This window comes from Psammomys obesus, unplaced genomic scaffold (genome assembly GCF_907164565.1).
Source record: "Psammomys obesus unplaced genomic scaffold, mPsaObe1.curated_primary_1811, whole genome shotgun sequence".
Lineage (NCBI taxonomy): Eukaryota > Metazoa > Chordata > Mammalia > Rodentia > Muridae > Psammomys > Psammomys obesus.
Window position 1 is genome coordinate 58045886 of NW_026585504.1, and position 21798 is coordinate 58067683.

The window sequence follows — 21798 nt, forward strand, 5'->3', positions numbered from 1 at the left end:
CTGCAGGTACTTCATTTATCTGCACATAGACACACACATATACCTAATTAAGAGTACAGTAAGTCTTAAAGAAGATCAAGAGCCAGACTGTGCTGTAACTACTTCCCAGCTCGCTCGGTAAATGTAGGTTATGCTAGCTTTTTGTTACTGTAACAGTGCATGAAATTATCAGAAATGAAGATGGGCTTGTTGAGGCTCAGTTTCGGAGGTTTGAGTCTATGGCCAGTTGGCACCGTTGCATTTGGGCCTGTGGCAAGGTAGCATGTGGTAGTGTGAGTGTGGTGAACTGCTCCACTCACTTCAAGAGAACAGGCAAGTGGAGGAAGTGGAAGAGCTAAGAGTTAGTGATCGGCTAAGGGCATGTCTTCTTTGAGGTCACTTTTCCCCCACTAGGCTCCGCCCTTAAAGGTCCCATCATCATTTACTAGTTTAAGCCGGAGACTAAACTTTTCACAGCAGGGGCCTTAGGATTCTAAATATAGCATAGACAATGAATTTTACAGGCCCCTGAGCCCAAGTCACAGTATTGCAAGAAGCCATAGTTTGCCTAAAGCCACTTTGGGCCTAGGGCTATGTTGAAAAGGCTCATTGTAAAAACCCAGAGCACCTGGGAAGATTTCCTGTCAATACAGTGCTTGCTTGCTGTGCAAGCGTGAAGACCCCAGTTCAGTCTCCAGAATCCATGTTTTTGTTGTTTAAAGCTGGGCATTGGTGGTGCATGCTTGGATAATCCATTTCAGTACTGGTAAGCCAAAGACAGAATCCAGCCTAGCTTATTTGGTGAACTCCAGACCAATGAGAGACCCTGTCTCAAAACACAAGGTAGTTGGCTCCTAAGGAATGACACCTGAGATTGTCCTTTGGCCTCTGCACAAGCACAAGCACAAGCACACCCACACACACACAGAGTGAGAGAGAGAGAGAGTAATAAGACAGGTACCAAAGCCTGTGTAGAAATCCTTGCTTCTGTGAACAGACTCATAATTCCTTATGTATGTAGCTATTTGAGTGGTTTTGCCTCTGTCTTAATATATGCCTTTTGGGAACCCCAAGCCCCACTGTACCACCTCTCTTCCTGTGGCCCATGCCCATGCCCAGTGTTTATCTTGCAGCAGAGAGCAATGACGGCTACCACATCATCCTGAAGTGTGGACTCTGAGCAGCAGTGACCTGCACCTGCCCCCAGCCCCATGGACCCCTGGCTCTAGACGTTGCACCGCTGTCAGCTGCTGTCTCATCTCACAAGCTCCTACTAGGAGGGCCTCTGCCCAGACCAGGAAAGCTACAGACAGCCATGGACACAAAGTCTGGCATGCAGAAAGCCACTTACTTATTCTCTACTCTTTTCTTCTTGGCTTTTAGCTTTTTACCAGTTTCTTGTTCTGCTTCCCAGGCAGATAGTGGGGACCTGCACCTCTTAAACCCTGTACCCTGCATTTGGAGGCCCCTTAGATATATATTGGTCTCTCCTGACTGCTCTTCCTGCCTCACCCTGTCCTGCCCCTCCTTGAACCCCTGGCTTCATGGCTAGCTCTACGAGCCTGACAGGGACACCTTGCACAGCGCTCCTACTCTAATACTGACTTCCCTTCTCAGTGACCCTCGTGGCCTCTCTCTCCTGTCCATGGATGAACCAGTAGGACTGGGGCTATTTATCTTGTGCCTTCCTCCTCTTTCTCAGTTGCCTTGTTTCTAAGGCTCTGCTGCATTCAAGCCCGGAGGCTTGACATGGCAGATGCCAAAGTGCACCTGTGTGACCTCTCGTGGACACCTCTTCTGTTACTGTGATAAGATACTCTGACAAAAGCAATGTAATGGAGAAACGGCTTATTTTGGCTTAGCGTTTTGTAGGGGTAGACTCCTTATCATGGTGAGGAAGGTACATAGTGGAAAGCTAATTGATCTCATTTTTATACACATAAGGAAGCAGAGAGAGAGAGAGAGAGAGAGAGAGAGAGAGAGTGAGAACAGGAAGTAGTACAAGGTTACAAGCCCTCAAGGCTCACCCCAGTGATAAAGTTTCTCCAGCAAGACTGCATCTCCTCAAGTCCCATAACATCCCCAGACAACAACACTAGCTAGGATCACGTGCGCAAAAACATAAGCCTCTGGGATACATTCCTCATCTAAACCAAATGCTTTGCCCTGTGTGACCTCCCACAGCTGCTGTGGACTAGGAGAAGCATGAGAACAAAATGATTCCTCTTGGGCTGCTACAGTGTACTTTCTTTCCTGTTGAGTAAAGAGTACTAAAGAAGTGATGATTCCATTGTATCCCAGTGGCCTTGACCATTGGTTCTAGGCCTTTGGGATTGGGCTATGGCTCAGTAGACCCCTTGCCTGGCTCAAGCATGAGGCACTGGGTACCATCCCATTACTACAACCAGCGGGACTTAGGCCATTCCGTTTTTGAGACAGCCTCAGCTAAGTACTGCTGTTTGCCAAGTTGTCTAGGGGAAGTGTATTTTCTTCAGTGCTCCGTTTGATTTAAGATCCTCTTTTCCCAGCTGTAGGTGTATATATAGGTTATTTTATCTTTGTTGGTATGGTTAAATCAGCATTATTAACTATGGGGGAGTTTGAGGATCAGGAGCTGTGGTAGATGTAAGAATTCACCTTCATTTTGCCAGTTATCTATGCCTGCCCAAAGCTTCAACTCCTTCCTAATTCAACTTACCCTGAGCCATGGTGAGATACTGCTAGGCTCAAAGATCATCAGGTTTTGGAAAATCCTATTTTATAGGCAGAGAAACTTACAGTGAAGTGGAGCTCTCAGTTCCTTGTCTTTGGGGACTGTGTGGGTGGGGTTGACAGCTTTAGTGAGACGTTGGTGCTGTGAACATATTGGCACAGGCTTTCCTGTGGACAGCTTCATTTGAGGAATTTGTCTGGGAGTAGAGTGGATAGCTCCTGAGATAATTGTTCACCTCTTTGAGGAACTGCCCAGTGTTTCTCACTTAGCTGCACCTGTTTGCATTCCCACCAGCAATGGAGGATGGTTCTAGTTTCTCTGTCTCCTCACCAACATTTGCTGTGATATCGCTCTTGCCTGCTCTCCTTCCTTCTTCCTTCCTTTCCTCCCTCCCTCTTTCCTTCCCTCCCTCCCTCCATCCCTCTCTTCCTCCCTTCCATGTAGTCCATTCTGGGCTCAAAAGTCACTGGGTAAAAGAGGATATTGAACTTCTGATAATCCTGCTTCTACCTCCCGAGTGATAAGCATACAGAAAGTGCCTCCACACCTAATTTATGCATTGCAGGACAGAATCCAGGGCTTTGTGCTTGCTAGGCAAGTGCTCTACCAACTGAGTCACTTCCCTTATGCTGAATATCCTGCAGGTGTCCTGCATGCCTCTGATGGTTAATGGTGTTCAATGTCTTTTCACATATTGATTGGCTATTTGTATATCTTTGGCGAAATGTCTGTTCAAGTCCTTGGCCAATTTTTAAATTGGGGTGTCTTTTCATTGACTTATACAAGTTGTTGGTAAATTCTAGGTGCAAACCCTTTACAGTTTTTCTTCATTCCGTAAGTTGTCTTCATCCTCTTAATGATTGATGTTCCATGGGCTTTACAAGTTTCTAAATTGGTTGGGCGTGGTGGTATGAATCAGCACTCCCAGTACTCAGAAAGCTGAGGTTTCCACATCCAAGGCCAGCCTAGCCTACATAGTGAGACCCAGTCTCAAAAACCAGTTACTATTTATTTAGTTTGTGTGATGCCTGAATTACCTTCTGTTGCTCATGCTTTTGATATGGGTGCTAAGACACCATGACCTAATGCAAACCCAGAAAAATCTTTGTTTCATAGAACTTTTAAAAAATGTAATGTTAATTTTTTTTCTGTGTATTGGCATTTTGCCCACATATATGTCTGTGTGAGGGTGTTGGATCCCCTGGAACTAAAGTTACAAGCAGGTGTGAGGTGCCATTTGGGTGCTGGAAATTGAACCCTGGTCCTTTGGAGGGGCAGCCAGTGCTCTTAACAGCTAAGCCCTCTCTTCAGCCCCTCTTCTTAGAACTTTTAAGGTTTTAGTTGTTACCATGAGCTTTGCTCCAGTTTGAATTACTTTCACATGTATGGCATGTAGCTCGGAAGTCCAGTTTCCTCCTTTTGCATGTGAGTATCTGCTTTTTAGCCCTAATTACTGAAAGGACTGCATCTCCCGTAGGCAGTCACTTCCTACTAGATCTCTGGGGGCCTGGTGGGACCATTGCTGATCTCTTGTTCCTTTCCCCTTCACAGTCTGCATTTGGGTCTGTTGTTCCTCTGCCCTTTTGTTCTTCCTGTCAGCAGGACTGGGTAACGCCTCCCCGTTCTGCCATCTTTCCTGGTGCATGGCCTACCACTCCCTAATTCTAGAGGAAGGTCACAACCAAACATTTACATGCTTGGATAGAAAGGCAACCGAGTCACTTAGAATATTTGCTCAAGGTCAGACACTGGTGGAAATAGGACTAGACTTTGGGCCTCTGACTTTCAGCCCATCAAGATATCTGTGGCCTTGTACCCAATTGATGTCTCTACATGGGCCATATGAGGAAAGACTAAACTGATACTTTTCTGTCCCATATCAAAGTGGTCTAAATGGAGAGCAAAAGATGGCACACTGTAGAAAGAGCAGATGGCATGGGCAGTTCATGTCTCATCTTGGGGTCTGTATTACTTTTCTCATTGTTGTGACAAAAACAAAAACAACAACTTACAGAAGGAAGTTGTTTTGTTGTTTTTTTTTTCCTCTGGCTCACAGTTTGAGGGTACAGCGTCGTGGCTGGGAAATTGGTGGCAGAAGCGTGAGGCAGCCAGTCACAAGGCATCCATAGTCAAAAAGCAAAAAAGCAAAGGCAGGTGAAGGTGGGTGCTCAGCTTCTCCTTTTTATTTGGTGCAAAACCTCAGCCCATGAAACTTCAGCGTGGGTCTTCCCACCTCGGTTAACTAATCTAGAAAACTCCTCACATACTTAACCCGGCAGGGGAGAGACTATGATCAAGGAGATGGTCGTCGCGGGTCGAGGCTTATTCTTTGCACTCTGGGTGTGCTGACTTTGGAGTTCCTCAAATACAGGAAACTTGACCACATAATTTTTGGTAGTGGGGGAATATATATTTGCTCTCGCTGAGTAAATTAAAAGACCAGAAAAGAAAACCCCTCACAGACAAAAGTAGAGGTTTGTTTCCATGGTGATACTAAATCCCATCAAGTTGACAATCAAGATTAGTCATTGTGGGGGTCTAGAAAAGGTCAGACATTGCCCTAGTGACCTCTTACCCAGTCTGCCTGGAGCCCCTTGAGAGCTATTAACCAAGAAAGGGCTGGAACTCACAAGCACGTCACCAGTTCCTAAGTCCAGTGTTGCTTCAGGGGCTGGCCCAAGTGGCTGGAGTCTGAAAATCATTAACGTGTTGGTGGAAGAAATAGAAAGGCTCTTTAGCTGTTGTCAGTGGAAAGTTGAGGTTGTGGGGGCAAAGGAAATTGAATGTGGTAGCTCCCTTAGGCACACTGGAGGGGCACGACCAAAAGGCAAGGGTCCCAGGCCGCATCATGAATGACTGTCTCCCTTTAGTACAAGGTGAGCAATATAGCCCATTGATAGTGTCCCTGGGTTTGAACCCCAGAACTGTCCCCCAAATGGAACAAGGAACACTGACTTGGAGACCTCAGAACCTGGAGTCTGTAGTCAGTAGGTGAATCTGAGCTGTGACACAACTTATAGCATTGTTTCCTATTCATCGAAGCCATGCAATAGAGAGGTGAACATTGCCTGTCCTAGGTGTGCAAAGTGCCACCGGTGCTGCTGCAGTCAGCCCTAGTGGATGCCCGCTCACCAAGCCCCAGGCTTCCCCACTGCAGTTGGATAACGTGTGTTGTGTGTAGGTGTGGACCTTAGAGTGGTCTCCTTGGCCAGTATGGAATGGTCATACCTTTTCTCTTTCCTCTTCCCATCTCTTCACCCTTTGAAGATGGGGTTACTGGGCCTGAGAACCAGTGAGATCCTGGGGAGCACCCAGGCTCCCTTCCTGTTGTTCCCCAACCCCACCAGGCTTACAGTAGACTGTGCTGAGCCCCCTCTAGGTATTGCTGTTACCCCATGGTAAAGTGCCAACAGACTCTGGCCTGAGCCATCAGGCTCTTCTTAAGAGCTAGAGTGAAGAGCTCTGTGTTCCTCTCCTTTCAGGGTTCCCCTTCAACTTTGCAAATGGGAATGCAGCCTGTGCTGTCAGTCTGGTTTTGCCTTCAAATGGTTAATAGAAAACATTGTCTACAAACCTAGATTGGGAAATGATAGCCCTGCCATCAGAAATTACAATATTATATTTTGAAGTGCTTATGTTAAATCATGCGGGACTGGGGTGTGGCTCAGTGGCAGAGCAGTTGCCAAACATAAGCAAGGCCCTGGGTTTTATCCTTAGCACCAAACAACCAATAATACATTATAGAGGTGATGCTGAGGCTGGGAGTGAAAGCAGGGTGACTGAGTTTGAGGCTAGTCTGGGCTATTAAAAATTAGAATTTTGTTTTCTCATTTACCAACATAATTTTACCTCTTGATCCTTAAATACTGAAATGTTTACTCCCTAGCCCCTTCTTTTTTATATTTTTAGTGTTTTTATTGTTTTATTTTGCAGTGATAGGGAACAAACCCAGAACTCAGGGCTTCATACAAGTGAGGCATGTGTTCTTCCACTGAGCTAGCTCCTGAGTTTGAACCCAGAACCCAGAGAGACCCATGCATGCAAGGCAAGCACCTTACACCCTACTACTCGGCCACCCTTAACCTAAGTTGCCTTCTGTCTCCTTCGGATCATTTAAGGCAGTTTCAGATGTTAAGGGCTATCTTAAATAGCAAATGCATTTTGCATAAGTGTAGAAGTAGAAGGTGTATTCAAAGAAGTCTAGAGTGTTCCTTGCCTTCTGTGTGTCTCCCTGCTGGAAAGTTCTGGTCCTCACTTGGCTCCTACGAACTCTGCCCAGCCTCTCCATGGGAGTACAGAGGTCTCTTCCTCAAATGCTCACTGTTACCTGGAACCCTGCTCGGCCTTTGTCCTGGTCCCCTGGCCAGGGTCTGATAGAAGAAAGGCCTTTTGTGCTGTATTCATGGGCTGTGAAGCTGTGGGGGATGTGGTGGCCTGGGCTGCTCACCAGAACCTGTCCTGGGAAGGACAGCCTGATTTCAGCAGGTGCCTTGAACCCCAAAGCCCTGTTAGCGTCTCTGGAGCCCGCAGGCCTTCTCCCCATGTGTGCTGGCCCCTTTGTGCAGGGTTGTGATTGCGGGCAGCTAGCTTCCTGCCTTCCCTGGACCCAGATGAACTTCCTGGTTTCATGGGACAGCTTTCATTCAAAACACTATAAACCAAACAACCTTAAACAGAATTCCCCTTGGGCCATGTGTACAGCAGATGCAAAAACACAATTTTGTGTTTAGGTCTAAGTCCCATCTCCAAGATAATACATATTAGGTACGTATGTATTGGTAGCTCCGAGATCTCAACCCACCTTGATCTAGGCTTGTTTAAGCCAGGATGAGTATCTGGCATCCAGTCCAGGTCTCATCCAGGCCACATCTGGTACACATATATGGACAAGCCCAATTCCACAGAGCTGCTCTGAGCCTTTGTCCTTGGGCTGACAGCTGGGAGAGCTTTGTGGGGCTAGGACTAGAAACAAGCAAAAGGGGGCTGTTTCATGCACTTAACTCATCTTTTCCTGCTGGGTAAAAGGCTTACTGGGTAAAAAGTTATTTACTAGGTGCTTGTCGTGTCCATGCTTCAAAGCGATTCTTTCTCAAGATGTACCTCACCTACCTTCTTCCTCTAGATTGGTAGGTGATTTCTTTTTTTAAAGGTGGTGGGGGATTTTGGGGGTGGTCCAGATTGGTCAAATGTATGTGGCAGGCCATGAGGAGGTGGCCACGGGAACCCATGTTGTCATAACCCCATGTTGTTTTTGTACCTGAAATAAAGCATATTTTGCACTTATAAGTGAGATCTGTATGTGGGCTCTGTGCTGGGTCAGAATGCAAATAAACCGTTTGTACAAAACCCCTGTGGCCGGGGCCTCCAGTTGCTCTGTTTACTGAACTATAGCAAATGAATTCACTGTGACGGAGTATTTGGAGACACAGATCAGTGGTATAGGTTCGCTCTCACGCTGCCCTACACTCCGTCTGTAGTGTTCTTTCCATCCCGCAGAAACTGAAACTCTCCCTGCCCCCTCTCCCAGCTCTTAGAACTACCACATACTTTGTCTGAATCTGGAAGTGAGGGGCTTCATTTACGTTAAATTCAGTATGTGTCTTGTGTAGGAGCTTAAGTTACAGCATGTTTTTAGGCTCTTCTCCCTTTCAAAGCTTAGGGATACCCGGAGCATGTATGTGTCTGTTCATTTTCAGTGAACATAGACTGCTCTCACCCTTGACTGTAGTGAGTAACTCTGCCCTGCATATGGGCTCTGCAGACAGCAGGGCTCTACTTTTGATTCTTTTGGGTACTAAAAAAAAAAAAATAATCCATAATTGAAACTGTTGGGTCATGTGGCATTCTGTTTAATTTTGCAGCAGAGGCAGAAACTATTGTACATTCTCGCAAGCGCTGCTTAATGTTCCAAACTAAAACTCTGTATTAAGGGTGACATTAAACTTCTAACACTGCTTGCTGAACACCTGTAGTTTCAGCAGTGAGGAGTAGAGGCAGGGGGATCAGAAGTTCAAGGTCATCTTTGACTATATACCAAGATTAAGGCCAGGCTTGATTAAATGAGATACTATGTCAAAAAAAGTGATGAACACCCTGGTCCCTGCAGAGCCACCTCTTCTGTGGCCCCCACATGTCTGCTGTCCACTGGTTGGCCTCAGCATCTTCATGTGGGCCTAGACCTGTGTTGACCCGTGTTGATGGCTGGGAAGGCCGGTGACTTTCTGCTGCCTCTGTGTCCCTGCCACACAGCGATCTGTACCCTCCCAGAGAGGTGTGGCACTTGCAGAGCTAGCTTGGGAAGGCCTGGCTGAGACACCATGACACATGTCCTCTTGTCTTCTGAAATCTTCAGACTGCTGTTTTATAAGTTTTTAAATGAGGACTGCTAATTTTTGCTTTGGACAAACACATGGAGATAAATTATTTAGCAATGGCAATTTTGACCTGGGTTTCCCAACATGACTATGGTTACTTTCTAGAAAACCCCTCTCCCCTCTTCCTAGATGAGGACATGGCTCAGCAATAAGAATTTGATCCACTGGGACCTCAAAAAAAAAAAAAAAAAGTCAGTGGTACTGTCACCCACTTGTAATCCCAGCACTGATGAACTGGAGACAGGCAGGTCCCTGGGGGCGCTGGCTAGTTCAATCAGTGAGCCTCGACTTTTGTCTAGCTTTAATAAGTACATAAAAGCACACACAACACACTAGTATAATACATATCAACAGGTACGTATACCCACGCATGTACACATGTGAGAAGTGAAGCGGGTAAGAAAGAAAACAGGAAGATTGAAAACAAGAAAAATGTCAATGTTGATCACACTGGTTCAACCTGGCTACATTCTGAGTTCGGTACCAAGGTTTGTGGCACCTCTATTTAGGCTCCGTAATCAGCTTTTCTTTGCAAAGGGGGCTGAGGCCAGGGTGTGGTCCAGTTAGCAGATTTCTTGTGTAGCATGCTCAACGCCCTGAGTCTGATCCTCAGCATGGCATAAACTTGGCATGGTAACACATGCCTGTAATCCCAGAACTTGGAAGGTAAGGGCAAGAGGATCTGACATTCATGCTCATTCTCAGATACATGGAGAGTTCAAGGCCAGCCTGGGTTACCTGGAACTCTGAAGCAACAACAAAACCAAGGCAGCTCTTCCTTAAGGAGCCCATGGCTTGTCCTCCTTTCTTTCTGAGTGACCTCTTTTCTCTGTTAATCTTCATGTTTAAAATCTATTCAAGCCGGGTGTGGTGGTGCACACCCTTTAATCTCAGCACTCAAGAGGCAGGTAGGTCTCTGTTGGCTCAAGGCCCACCTGATCTATATAGCAAATCGCAGGTCAGCCAAGACTATATAGTGAAAACCTGACTTAAAAAAAAAAAAAAAAAAAAAAAAAAGTAAAATACCTTAATAAGTACAAATCTGTTTCATTTAATGGAGGGAGTGAGAAGAAAAGATGAGCTGTGAAAAAGTTGGTCTTTAGGGGCTATTCATTAGTAATTCATTCTCTTTTTCATCAGGTAGTCCTCTTGAGCCCACAGTGTAGAGTGTCAGGCACTATTGTAGCTGCTGGAGACATGAATAGAGAGAGGGTGACTCTCCTATTTCTTGCACAATTTTTCCAAGGCTCCTACTTGAATGGCAAGAATTGTGCACGGTCACCTTTAAGAAAAAAAAAAGTGCAACTGTTGTTGGAAAGACAAAGTGAGCCTACATCTTCCAAAGCCCCAAGGGCGATGTTTGTGTACAAAACAGAGAAGGGCCATGTGGAGTGGCAGGGCACACAGAGGCCCACTGTCAGGCCAGGCTGAAGAGGATGCAGCCCTGGCCAGGCATGCTGTAGGAAGCAGGGAAGCGTGTAGACTCGCCCTTCCAGCTCCTCATGAGGAGAGCAGCCCAGGGCTGCTCTGGAGGTCAGAGTCTGTGGGCTCCGGGGCCCCAAGAAAACCTCAGAATTGGGTGAGGACTTGGAGCTACTCTTACGTCTGTGGTTCCTGCTGCTGCTGGGGAAACTGCAGCCCACTGAAAGGAAGCAAAGAACCCAAGTGCCCATGCCATAGGGTGTGTAGGCTGAGCCACCTTCTTGTCGCTCAGGCTGGCCTTGAACTCCATTTGTAGCTGAAAGTGACCTTGAACTTCTGATTCTCCTGCCTCTACCTCCTGAGTGCTATGATTACAGGGATTACACATTTGGCTTATGTGGCGCTGGGGGCTCGAACCCAGGGCTGTGCTCATGCTAGGCAAATGTCCTACCAACCGAGCTGCATCCTCAGCCCTGGAAACTGTTTTCTCTGTCCCATACACAATGCTGCACGTCTGGCACCAACCGGTGTGCTCTGGACACAGTGGGCTGTCCCACCAATCACTGTACGGCAGGAGAGTAGAGATTGGAAAAAGCTCATCCTGGCTAACAGGAAGCCAGTCAGAAAAAGACAAGGAGCTCTTTCCCAGTTGGACTTCATACAACAGAGCAGATGGGAGAAAATCCTGCACTATTCAAATGGGGATGAAGTGGGTGCTATGTTAATGACCTGAGTCTTTTGGCCCAGCACCTTGTCTTTAATGACACTTGTTTATTTATTTGTCTGATGTGTTGGAATGTGCACACACATGCTACATTTCGGATATGGAAGTCAGAGGAAAACCTGGTGGCAGGTCTCTCCTTCCATTATTTTGGTTCTGAGAATCAAGCTCAGGTTTTCAAGCTTGGCAGCAAGTGTCTTTTTCTGCTGAGCAGCCGTTTTGCTGGCTCCTAGACCAGCACTTTTGAGTGTCTTCTTTTCTCCTGACTCATTAGCCTGCTTTCCTTTCCTTTTTTTTTTTTTTTTTTTTTTTGTTGTTGTTTGTATGTGTGTTTTGTTTTATTTTAAGACAGGGTTTCTTAGTGTAGCCTTGACTATTTTGGAACTCACTCTGTAGACTGGCCTCAAACTCACAGGGATCCACCTGCCTCTGCCTCACAAGTGCTGGGATTAAGGGCATGTGCCACCACCACCCAGGTTTTTTGTTTTGTTTTGTTTTTTTGTTTTTAGGTTTTTCAAGATAGGGTTTCTGTGTGTAGCTTTGGCTGTCCTGGAACTTGATCTGTAGACCAGGATGTCCTCGAACTCACAAAGATCCACCTGCCTCTGCTGGGATTAAAGGCAGGCTCCACCATGCCCGTCACTTTACTTTTCTTAATAAGCTGTGTATTCTATTTCTACATCTAACCAAGTGCCTCTGGTCAGATTCTTTGTTCAGGGACACAAAAACCTGGAGACTTATACCTCTCACTGTAAGACCAGAGTTAATGCAGCACAGAGGGAAGACAGATAAGGGCTGCCAGACTCCAGGTGCCAAACACAAATAATGAGTCTCCAAGTTACCCAAAATGCCACAAATGAGAGGTTCTCACATACCCCTCTTCAAGTTCAGTATTTCTCTGATGCCTCACAAAACTATGGGTGATAGGATTGTGCAACAGTAATACGGCGGGTTCACAAATCTCGCCACATGACTGGTTCCACATGGGAAGTTTATTAGGGGGAAGAGGTCACAGAGACCGTCTCTGGACAGGACAGGAGAGAAAAAGAAAGGGGGGGGGGAGCTTCGAGTTCTCTTATAGGGTGACCCAGAGCATGCGCAGGTGGTTCCAGGTGGTCCGTGGGTGGCTTCACAGATGCGTGGTACCCGGTTTGTCAGGTCCCTTGGAGCTAGCCGTAGAGGTGCCTGCTTATGGATCCCAACAATGGGCATCATCACTTTGTCAATGATTTGTTCATTCTATTTCTTTTTTAAAACTTTCTAATATTTATTTAATATTTATACATTATACTGCCTGCATATGTACACCTGCTTGCCAAAAGAGAGCAGCAGATCTCATTTTAGATGGTTATAAGTCATCATGAAGTTGCTGGGATTTGAACTCAGGTCCTTTGGACGAACAGTCAGTGCCCTTAACCTCTGAGCCATCTCTCCAGCCCTGTTCATTCTATTTCCTTAAAACATTTTTACTTTATTGCATTGAAAGAGAGAGAGAGAGAGAGAGCGCACATGTGTGAAGTCAGAGGATAATTTGCAGGAATCCATTCTCACCTTCCACCATATCATTCCAGGGATTGAACTCAAGTCTTCAGGCTTGACAGCTGGCACGGTTATCCACTGAGCCACCTTACCTGCCTGTTTATTCCATTTTAAGGGGTGTGATGAAGGACACAGCTACCAGATGAAAAGGCCTGTGACATCTATTAGGCTGAGTATGACGTTCAGGAGCCTCTGACCCTGGAAGGTTACCCGGACAAGTTCACCAGTGTAGGAATTCTCTGAGCCTCCTGCTTTGGGGATTTGGGGAGAGGTGTTAGGATAGAATCCAGGACCTTGAGTGTTAGACAGGCTCTACCATTGGGGCATACCCTGCTTACTTAGAGGACTTCACAGAGGCCACATTGTCACCCTGGAGGGTGGGGTGGGACCAACAGCTTCTGCTTCTGAACTGTCACTGGCCATCCTTGTGGCCATCTGGGCAGCCTCCAAGAATCATCTCAGTGTAGCAAAAGATGCTCCTGTCACACTAGAAACGGCATGAGCTTCATTTTATTATTTTTAAAAATGTATTTGTTGCTGGGCATGGTGAGCACATCTCTAAATCTCAGCGCTCGGGAGGCAGAGGCAGGCAGATCTCTGAGTTGGAGGCCAGCCCTGTCTACATAAAGAATTTCAAGGCTGCCAGATCTACATAGTGAGATTCTGTCTAAGAAAAGAAAAAAGAAAGTACTCATTTAAAATTATTATTATTGTGTATGGCGGATATGAGTATGTGGCCCTGTGTGTGTGCCAAGGCCAAAGGAGGGTGTCAGGTGTTCTCTGTCACTCTCTACACACAGCAGAAGGCCCACGAAGGGGGTACCTAAGGAGTCATGGTGATGCCAAGTCAATGGGCAAGGTCCTACTACCCCAAAGTCATGAGGGAGGAGCCATGAGAGGCCAACACTTGGTGGGAGCATAGAGGTGTGGATTTCTGGACGGGGTGATGACTGTGTGACTTTGTGCTTAGTCACTGAGCTGTGCCTGTTTTGTACTTTTCTGCATGTGGATTCCATCGCACAATGGGGAGAAGAGGAGGGGACGTGCAATAAATGGAATGTGCCATTCTGCCTGTCCTGGGGGGTGTTTCCTGCCTGAGTGCAGATACTCAGACCTGAGGTAATTCCGACTTCTCTTTCATCACTTTCCTGGTTCAGGTGTGATGGGATGCTAGGCATGCTCCCTCAGGGCCTCCCCCATCTCCTCCGAACACTGTGAGGTCACTTCCAGGCCAAGGCAGATGTCATTTCTCCATCGTCCCTTCTCATGGATACTGAGAGCTCTGAAAGCTGGGGCCTCACCTGGTTGTCTGCAGAGATGACCTTTTACTGTCTTATCACGTTTCATTCATTTACTCTGTGTGGTATGTGTGTGTGTGTGTGTGTGTGTGTTCACATGGCTTCCTCACCTGAGACAGCCTATACCTTCTCTCTTTCCTGAGCTCGGCACTGTTGTCCGCACTCACATTTGATGTGCCCTCTCTCTGGCTTTATGGGTTCAGCAGACCCCTTAGGCAGCTCGCTCCTGACCTCATCGTGACCCAGGCAGGCCCAGACACCATCCTTTGCTTTCATGACTCCATAAAGAATTCCTGGATTACAGATTTTTTTTTTTAAATTAGTCATCTGATCCCAGGGGCTCCTGCACCTGCACAGTCTGGACTTCAGAGAAGATCTATTTGCCACCTTCAGCAAAAATAGTCCCAAGAAGCCATGTGTGTTGGATGACTCAAGCCTGTAGTCCCAGCACTGAGGCTGGAGGATCAGGAGTTTCCAGGCCCACCTGAGCCATGCAGTTCTCTATGCCTGAGTGCTCATGTGTGTATACGTATGTGTGTTAAGGTATGCATGCCTATACGTGCACACGTGGAGGCCATCTAGAGTTTGACAGTTGCTGTCTGATCCTATTGCTCTTCACATTTTTTTTTGAGAGAGGGGGTCTCTCACGGAACCTGGAGCTCACTCTTGCAGCTAGGGTGGCCATACCAGCCTTTGAGGCCTGGAGAGCCTTCTGATTTCCTTTCCCAGCACTGGGGTTATATGTGTGCCACTCCTGACCTGGGTTGCTTGGGATCCGAACTCAGGTCTCAGGCTTGTGCAGTGAGTACTTTTTTCTCTCTGAGTCACCTCTCCAGCCCCCACGTCCCATAAGGCTTTTCTTTCTGAGAACTTCAGTTCACAGTGAATGGATGACAGCAATCTAGTGACCAAAGAAGGCCTCTCTAGCACTTCTTGAAGTAGTCCTGGGCCACCTCTTATGGCTCCATCAGTCCTCTGAATCTGTGACACAATGCTTCACAATGTCTGTCATGGGTTAGGCCGCCAGCTGGTTGGGTGTGGGCCTTCTGCCTTACCCTGCTGTGTTGCAGCCACATGGAGCAGAGACAAGAAGATGCCCAGTAAAGACAAGGGTGAGCAAGCTGGGGAGACGGCTCAGTAAGAGTGCTTACTGTGTAAACGTGAGGGCCTATGTCCAAATCCCCAGAACACCCGTGTAGAAGCCCAGGTGTGACGGCTCACTTGCCTGTAACTGTAGAGCTGGGGTGGGGGTAGGGCAGAGACCAGTGTCTTGCTGGGCTTTTCTGGCTTCCAGACTGGCTCTGGGTTTGGGAAGAGACACTGCCTCAGAGAACCAAGCTGGGAGTGACACAGCAGGCAGCTGGAGTCCTCCTCTGGCCTCTATGCCTGTGCACAGCTGGGTGCTCACAGGCATTTGTGTCCGTGCACACCCCTGCCCCCAACATACACACAGAGTGACCAGACAGGGCTTCTCCTCGTGTCTCACACCGTGGACTCTCCACTTACCTGTCTTACAACTGCCGTGACACTGAGACGCAGTGGCTGGCATTGAGCCCTCACTGCTCAGTGATTACAGGTGTGCGCCATCATGCCCCTGTATGCAGGGCTGGGGATTGGACCCAGAACTCTGTGCAAGCACTGACTGAGCCACATCCCCAACTGAGGACATTTTAAAACATGACCTCAGCACCACGACCCACCACTGGACAATTGCTGGGGTATGAGGAATGACTTCGGATTGTTTTGAGGCTCTGAAGGTACTGAGTTTTCCTAGACTGGGATGGTGGAGTTCAGGGTGAGCAAGTGAGGCTGTGGTGTGGCTGGCAGGGGAGAAGGAGGCCTCAGAGCTGGGAGCAGCTCTCACAAAAGCTTGGGCTGAAGCCTGAGGCTTCCCTAACTGGGATCAGGTGGGGAGCCAGGCGGGGGTGAGGAGTGTCCTTTAGCCCTGTCTAGGATCCTACACAAAGACTGGCTCCAAGCTGAGCTGACCATCCCAGTCAGCCAAGGACCCTGGGTTCACAAGAGGAAAATTGAGTGGCCCTGTCCAGTGGGAACAGAATGTCCTCAAGCAGGGAACAGGGAGTGGATGGCAGAAAAGAACAGAAAAATCAACTCAGGGACAGCGTCTGGCAGGAGCCAGGTCTATTTTGTAACCAACCACCTGGTGAGTCACCTTTTCTCTGGGCCTGCATCTCCTGTGTCACAAGCCACATGATTCAGTCCCTTCCTAGTCCCAGTGATAGTGGCGACTGGACCTGGGTGACTTGGAACTGGACTTAAGTCCTCCTGGGCTGCTGGATGAGCTTGGAGAAGGAAGTCCCAGCATGGGCCTCACCACATGCTGGGAGCTCTGGGTGGCTGACAGGTGGCTTGCTCAGCAGGCTCCGGCAGGCTTGTATCTGTCACTTGTTGGCCCCTAAGTGTCCCCGTGAGTAAGATGTCTGCTTCCCAATAGAGCACAGATCCCTCACATGTAAATGAGTCACTTGAGCCCTGGCCTGGGCTTGGCCCACCTAGATAGCCTGTGCGTGAGAAAGCGTGCATGCATGCATGGGTGTGTTCATGTGTACAGGTGTGTGTTCTTGTGTGTGTGCTTGTGTGTATGCATCTGTATGTGGGGGGGGGTATGTGTGTGTGTGCAGGTACAATGAACGTCTCTGCATTTGTGTGAGGAGGGTGCAGGATAGCCCTGCTACTGTTCTGCCGGCGCCATCCACTCCACCTTTTTAATGTTTTTTCTTTTCTTCTACTGGTTTGAAACTCATTTAGCTGACCAGCAAACTGTCTCTGCGTCCCCAGTACGAGGGTTACATGTGCGCCACCATGCAAGATTTTCTTTTTTTTAATGTGGGTTCTCAGGATGGAGAACTGAGCTGAGGTCCACAGGCTTTCGAGGCAAGCACTTTACTGACTCAGCGCCCCACCCCCAACCCACCCCCAGCCAGGACATTCTTGCCAGGCCTCACAGCTCAAGGAAGGGACCCCTGCCTTTGCTATACCAACTTTCTCCAAAGTTTCAGTGAGCTAAAACCATATGCCTAGCACATGACAGACTCTTGGGACACATCCTGTCTCCTGTAAGGCCTTTAGGCAAGAATTGTGCCCCAGAGAACCTGCTCAGAGGTGAGACACCTCACAGGGAGCCCTCAGGTCAGAGCTGATGTGCAGGGAAAAGTGAGCTCAACTGTGCTGGGAGATACCTGAACCCCTGAGGCTTAGGAGGAGAGAGGCGGAGCAGTGGCGGCCAGAGTGTGCATGTAGAGTGAGGGAGGAGGTCATGGCTGAAGCTGCGGATGCCAGCCAGGCCAGGCACTACGTGGGAACTGGGGGCATGCGGCGAGGCTGGGGTGGGGACAACACAACCTTCCTCTTGTACCTCACCTGCCTCCCCCAGCTGCTCCAGTCACAGTTCGAAGGTGCTGCCAACTGCTCGGTGATGTTCTGGGGCCAAACTATGTCCCTGGCCTACTGCCGCCACCACAGGGCTTGGTGCCAGCTGCATTGTCTCTGGAAGACAAACTGCCTTTAAGGCCTTTGAGTCTTGAGGTTGTCAGCATCTTCACGGGGTTGGCACAGGAAGGAATGGGGCTGGGGTCAGGGAGGGTCATGTGCTCCTGGGCTGGGCTCTGAAGCCAACCAGCTTGGGGCCTCTCACTAGATGGGTGACAGTGACAATTGACTGAACCTCCAGGGGCCTCAGCTAACTCAGGTATGAAGCAGGGCTGGCTGCTATTGCCTAGCAGTGGAGCCGTGTTAAATGAGCTCATCTGGAAAACTGCTCAGAGTAACCCTGGCCTGAACATCACACTAGCAGGCTACATAACACGTAACAGCCCTTATGACAAGGATACTGGGCCCTTCCTAAGGGAGAATATGGCCAGCATCCCTTTGCCTGATCCTGTAGCCCTGTGTGATTTGAGCCCTGTCTGCCACCATTCAAACCTTCCTTCAGGACCCAGCTCAAGCCTGCAGCCACCCCTAGGGCGGCTCAACCTGGAGCAGGGCTCCCCTCTGGGCAGGGCCGGCACCTGTTCCTTGGCTTATGCATCTCCTCTCCCAGGAAGCTGATGGTGTCATGAGGATTGAAGACCCTGGGTCCTTGGCTACCCAGAGCTTGGCTGTAGATACGGAGGGCTGAGACTGGGTTCCAAGACTGGTGCTATTTGCCCTAGACAGGCTGTTTCCTGTAAAGATTTTGAAGGGATGCTGGTCCACCTTAGTCCCCCGCTGCTGGGACTAAGCACTGTCATGGGTAAGATCCCCTTAGCCAAGACTCGCCCTTCTTTCTTCCAGAGGGCGAACGCTGTGTCTTCTGCATGGTCAGATGGTGAGTGATGACTCTGTGGGCATATAAAGATGTGGCCTCTGGCACCTGCCTGGAACAGCTCTGCAGGGTCATCTCCAGTTCCACAGCTGCCTGTGTTGTGGCAGAGGTGCTGTCTCAACCCCACTCCCCCTCTGCTCCCTCTCCTCTCCTCTGCCCTGCCAATGCCAGGCCCCAGAGCAAGTTCTCATTGAGTCTTTCCAGCTGCAGGCCCAGGCTTCCCAGCATTCTGGCTCAAGCAGAGTCCCATTCTTGGATTTTGTCATGCTGTCCCCAGGTGGCAGGGAGCAGCATGTAGTACTTGGCTCCCATTGATGGAATCAAGGATTGAGAGGACTAGGCTGAGCCAGGAATAGAGGGAAGAGTATCTGGGGGCTTGGGTTAGGAAAGTCTTTGCAATGCTCCAGGCCTTTAGCAGCACTAGGACCCCAGTCACGGTACAGCCAGTGTGCGCTGAGGTAGCGTTTGGCAACAGACACCTTAAAAGAGTGTATGTGTGTGTATGCATGAGGAGGCCAGAGAACAAATTCCATTGTTAGAGTAGTTGGCAGTGATCCCCAGGGATCTGCTGTGTCCACACATGGCCTTTTTTGTGAAGGGGACACAGCCCAGGTCCTCTGTAAGGGCTGAAGCTACCTCTTAATGGACTTGAGCTGTTTCCTGTCCCTGGGAGTTGCTCTTTAAAACCCCTCTGCCTTTGCCAGTGTCTTCTCTCCACAATTTCAGAGTTAGGTGGGCTTCCTCCTGTCATTTCTTGGGCCCCCTTGTATGTGCAAAGTATGGAGTCTGGGTTCAGATTTGACTATAAGATGGCGCGTGCGCACACGCACACACACACACACACACACACACACACACACACACACACGCAGGTTCGAGTGGTCAAGGTCAGAGGCCAGGACTTCAGAGGCTCATAGATCAGGTCATGTTCACACATGGGATGAGTATTGAGTTGGGGAGGGTTTCAAGTCCTAAAGGGTCTGAGTGCCCAGCACAGAGCGGTTCAGGGGCACCTCCACTGTAGCAACCGTGTGGTCAGTGGGGAATCTGCCAGGTCTCAGAATTTATTAAGTGCTAGGCTAATGTGCCTGGGTAGTGGTGCTGGCTTCCTGCAGACAAAACTGTGGTGTTCCATTTGCTGGGCTTTCTTCCTCCTTTGGGCCTCATGTGGGCTGTGGCAGTAAATGCTGACTATATGAATAAGGCCAATGTCTCTGAGGTGGGAGGAATCCCTTCCTCTTAGGGGCATGGCAATTCAATTTCATCTTATTATTTAAAGTTTTTATTGACTATAAAAAATAAAAGAAAATTCAGGAGCTCTTTGTACTGACAGGTATCCATCACTTATCAGTCTATGGGGCCTCTCGGCTGGCCACCCATCTACCCATTTCATAAACCTTCATCTTATCATTCTTTTTTTTTTTTTTTAGCTCAATGATGTTCTGAGACTTTGCTGAGACCCCTGGGACTGAGGGGCACATGTGGTCTATCATCAGAGAGCTCTGTTAGAAGGTGGATCAGAACACAAGTAGATGATGGTTACAATAGGACAAAAAAGGCTCTAATTCTAAGGGACCTGCAGGAGACACCCCACACAGCCTGAGGAATTTTCCTTCCCTTCCCTTTCCTTCCCTTCCCTTTCCTTCCCTTCCCTTTCCTTCCCTTCCCTCCTCTTTCCTTTTCATTCATTCATTATTTTTTTTCTTTTTTCCTGAGAAAGTGTTTCTCTGTGTAGCCTTGGCTGTCCTGGACTCACTTTGTAGACCCAGCTGGCCTTGAACTTGCAGAGATTCTTCTGCCTCTGCCTCCCCAAGTGCTGGGAACACAGGCATGCACCACCACCCCTGGCTAGGATTTTTTCTCTAGGAAGTTTCCTGGCATGATTTAGATACAAAGGCCTCCCAAAGACTCCTATGTTTGGACATTTGGTCCTCAGCTGGTAGTGCTGTTTCAGGAGGCTGTGTGAAGCTTTTACAAAGTGGGTCCTCATGGGAGGAAGAAAGGCCTTCTGGGTTATAATCAGGCCCTAGTCTCAGTCCACCCCTGCTTCCACAGCTGGGAGCCAGTCACCCTCACCCACTGCCATGAGAGACCCTTCTTCCCTTAAGTTCTTGTCAGGTATTTGGTTACAGAGTGGAGAAAAGTAACACAATGAAGACGAAGCCTGAGACTTGCAAGATGAATAAGTGGCCATTTGCCAGGGAAGAAGCAAGTGTCCTGATGGACAGAAAAACAGTGCACCACAAACTAATGGTGAGATAGTATGGCATAGTCTCTGGGTGGGCATTGGTTATTAGTCTCATACTCTGTTATGTTATTATGTAATATATAATATATCCCATATATTATTGTATATTATGTACTATATATAATACATTATCTATTATGTTGTATAATATATAATAATTTGTTATTACATTACATTTTCTTAAATATTAATTATTTTCCTCATTGCTGTGACAGAATACAAGACAAGAAGCAACCTAAGGGAGGAAGGATTTGTTTTGGCTCACAGTTAGAGGCTCATAGTCCATCACAGTGGGAAAGGAATAGCAGCAGGAGGCTGGCTGGTCACATTTGTATTCCCAGTCAAGAAACAGAGTGAATAGAAAGTAGGGCCTGGCTGTCAAGGCTCACCCGCCCCCTTCTCCAGGAATGTTCAAGAACCTTCCCATTCATTGCTACCATCTGGATACCAAGCGTTCTAACACCCAAGATTATAGGGGACATTTCATATTCAAACCAGAATGGGAGGCAAGGTGGCTGGTGAGGGGGCCACCGGGCGAGCCAGAGGTCCCACAATGGTCTTGGAAGGACTCTGATCACAGGACTGTGTGAGCTTTAGTCTGCAAGTTCCACACAGAGGTTGGCAAGTTCAGCGCGGCATTCTGGGGCAGGCAGCAGGAGGCGGCCTGAGGGTGTGAAGTGACTCCAAAGTCCCACAGAGACCTGTGGCTCGTGGGAGCTGGGAGCCTGGGGCTAGGGAGGGGATGGACAGGGAGAAGACTTTCTGGGGAGATGTGTGTGCAAGCTGACAGGGATTGTAGCTGACTCAGGGATCCCCATGGGTCAATAGCTCAAAGACGGTTGTATCAGTCAGTCTGGAGCTTTCAGCCAGAGGGCTAGGGGCAATGTCAGGGCACAAGAGCCTGGACACAGATACCATGCCTCATTCACGCCAGCCTTTCATTCTTCTGGGGCTCTGGGACCTCCAGAGCAGCCAGGGGTAAAAGGCAGTTGCTATCACTAGTCCCGTGGGAGCAAACACCTTGGGGCCTGGTGTTCCCCAGGGCTAGACACTGGCTCTGCAGAGTGTAGCTGCGGTTTCTTCAGGCTGAGCCGGACTTGTTGCTTATCCATGTGGACAGGCAGAGGCCAGAGAGGAGGAAACTGAGGGCAGAGGGCAGGGAGGGGGCAGAGTGTTGGAG

General features: G+C 48.5%; 1 protein-coding gene and 1 non-coding gene across 3 annotated transcripts in view; both read left to right on the forward strand.

Annotated features, from left to right (window-relative positions):
* Positions 1-4708, forward strand: part of Tfcp2l1 (transcription factor CP2 like 1) — a 55454-nt gene extending 50746 nt beyond the window's left edge. For both annotated transcript variants that reach the window (XM_055601555.1, XM_055601562.1), the window contains one exon: positions 1113-4708. In XM_055601555.1, the coding sequence (XP_055457530.1) occupies positions 1113-1159 (47 nt within the window). In that variant the 3' untranslated portion in view covers positions 1160-4708. The remainder of the gene's footprint in view (positions 1-1112) is intronic.
* Positions 4709-4955: 247 nt separating this feature from the next.
* LOC129675606 (U1 spliceosomal RNA) lies at positions 4956-5114 on the forward strand. The gene has a single exon (XR_008719963.1). It is a non-coding gene; the product is annotated as a U1 spliceosomal RNA (small nuclear RNA).
* The last annotated feature ends 16684 nt before the right edge of the window (positions 5115-21798 follow it).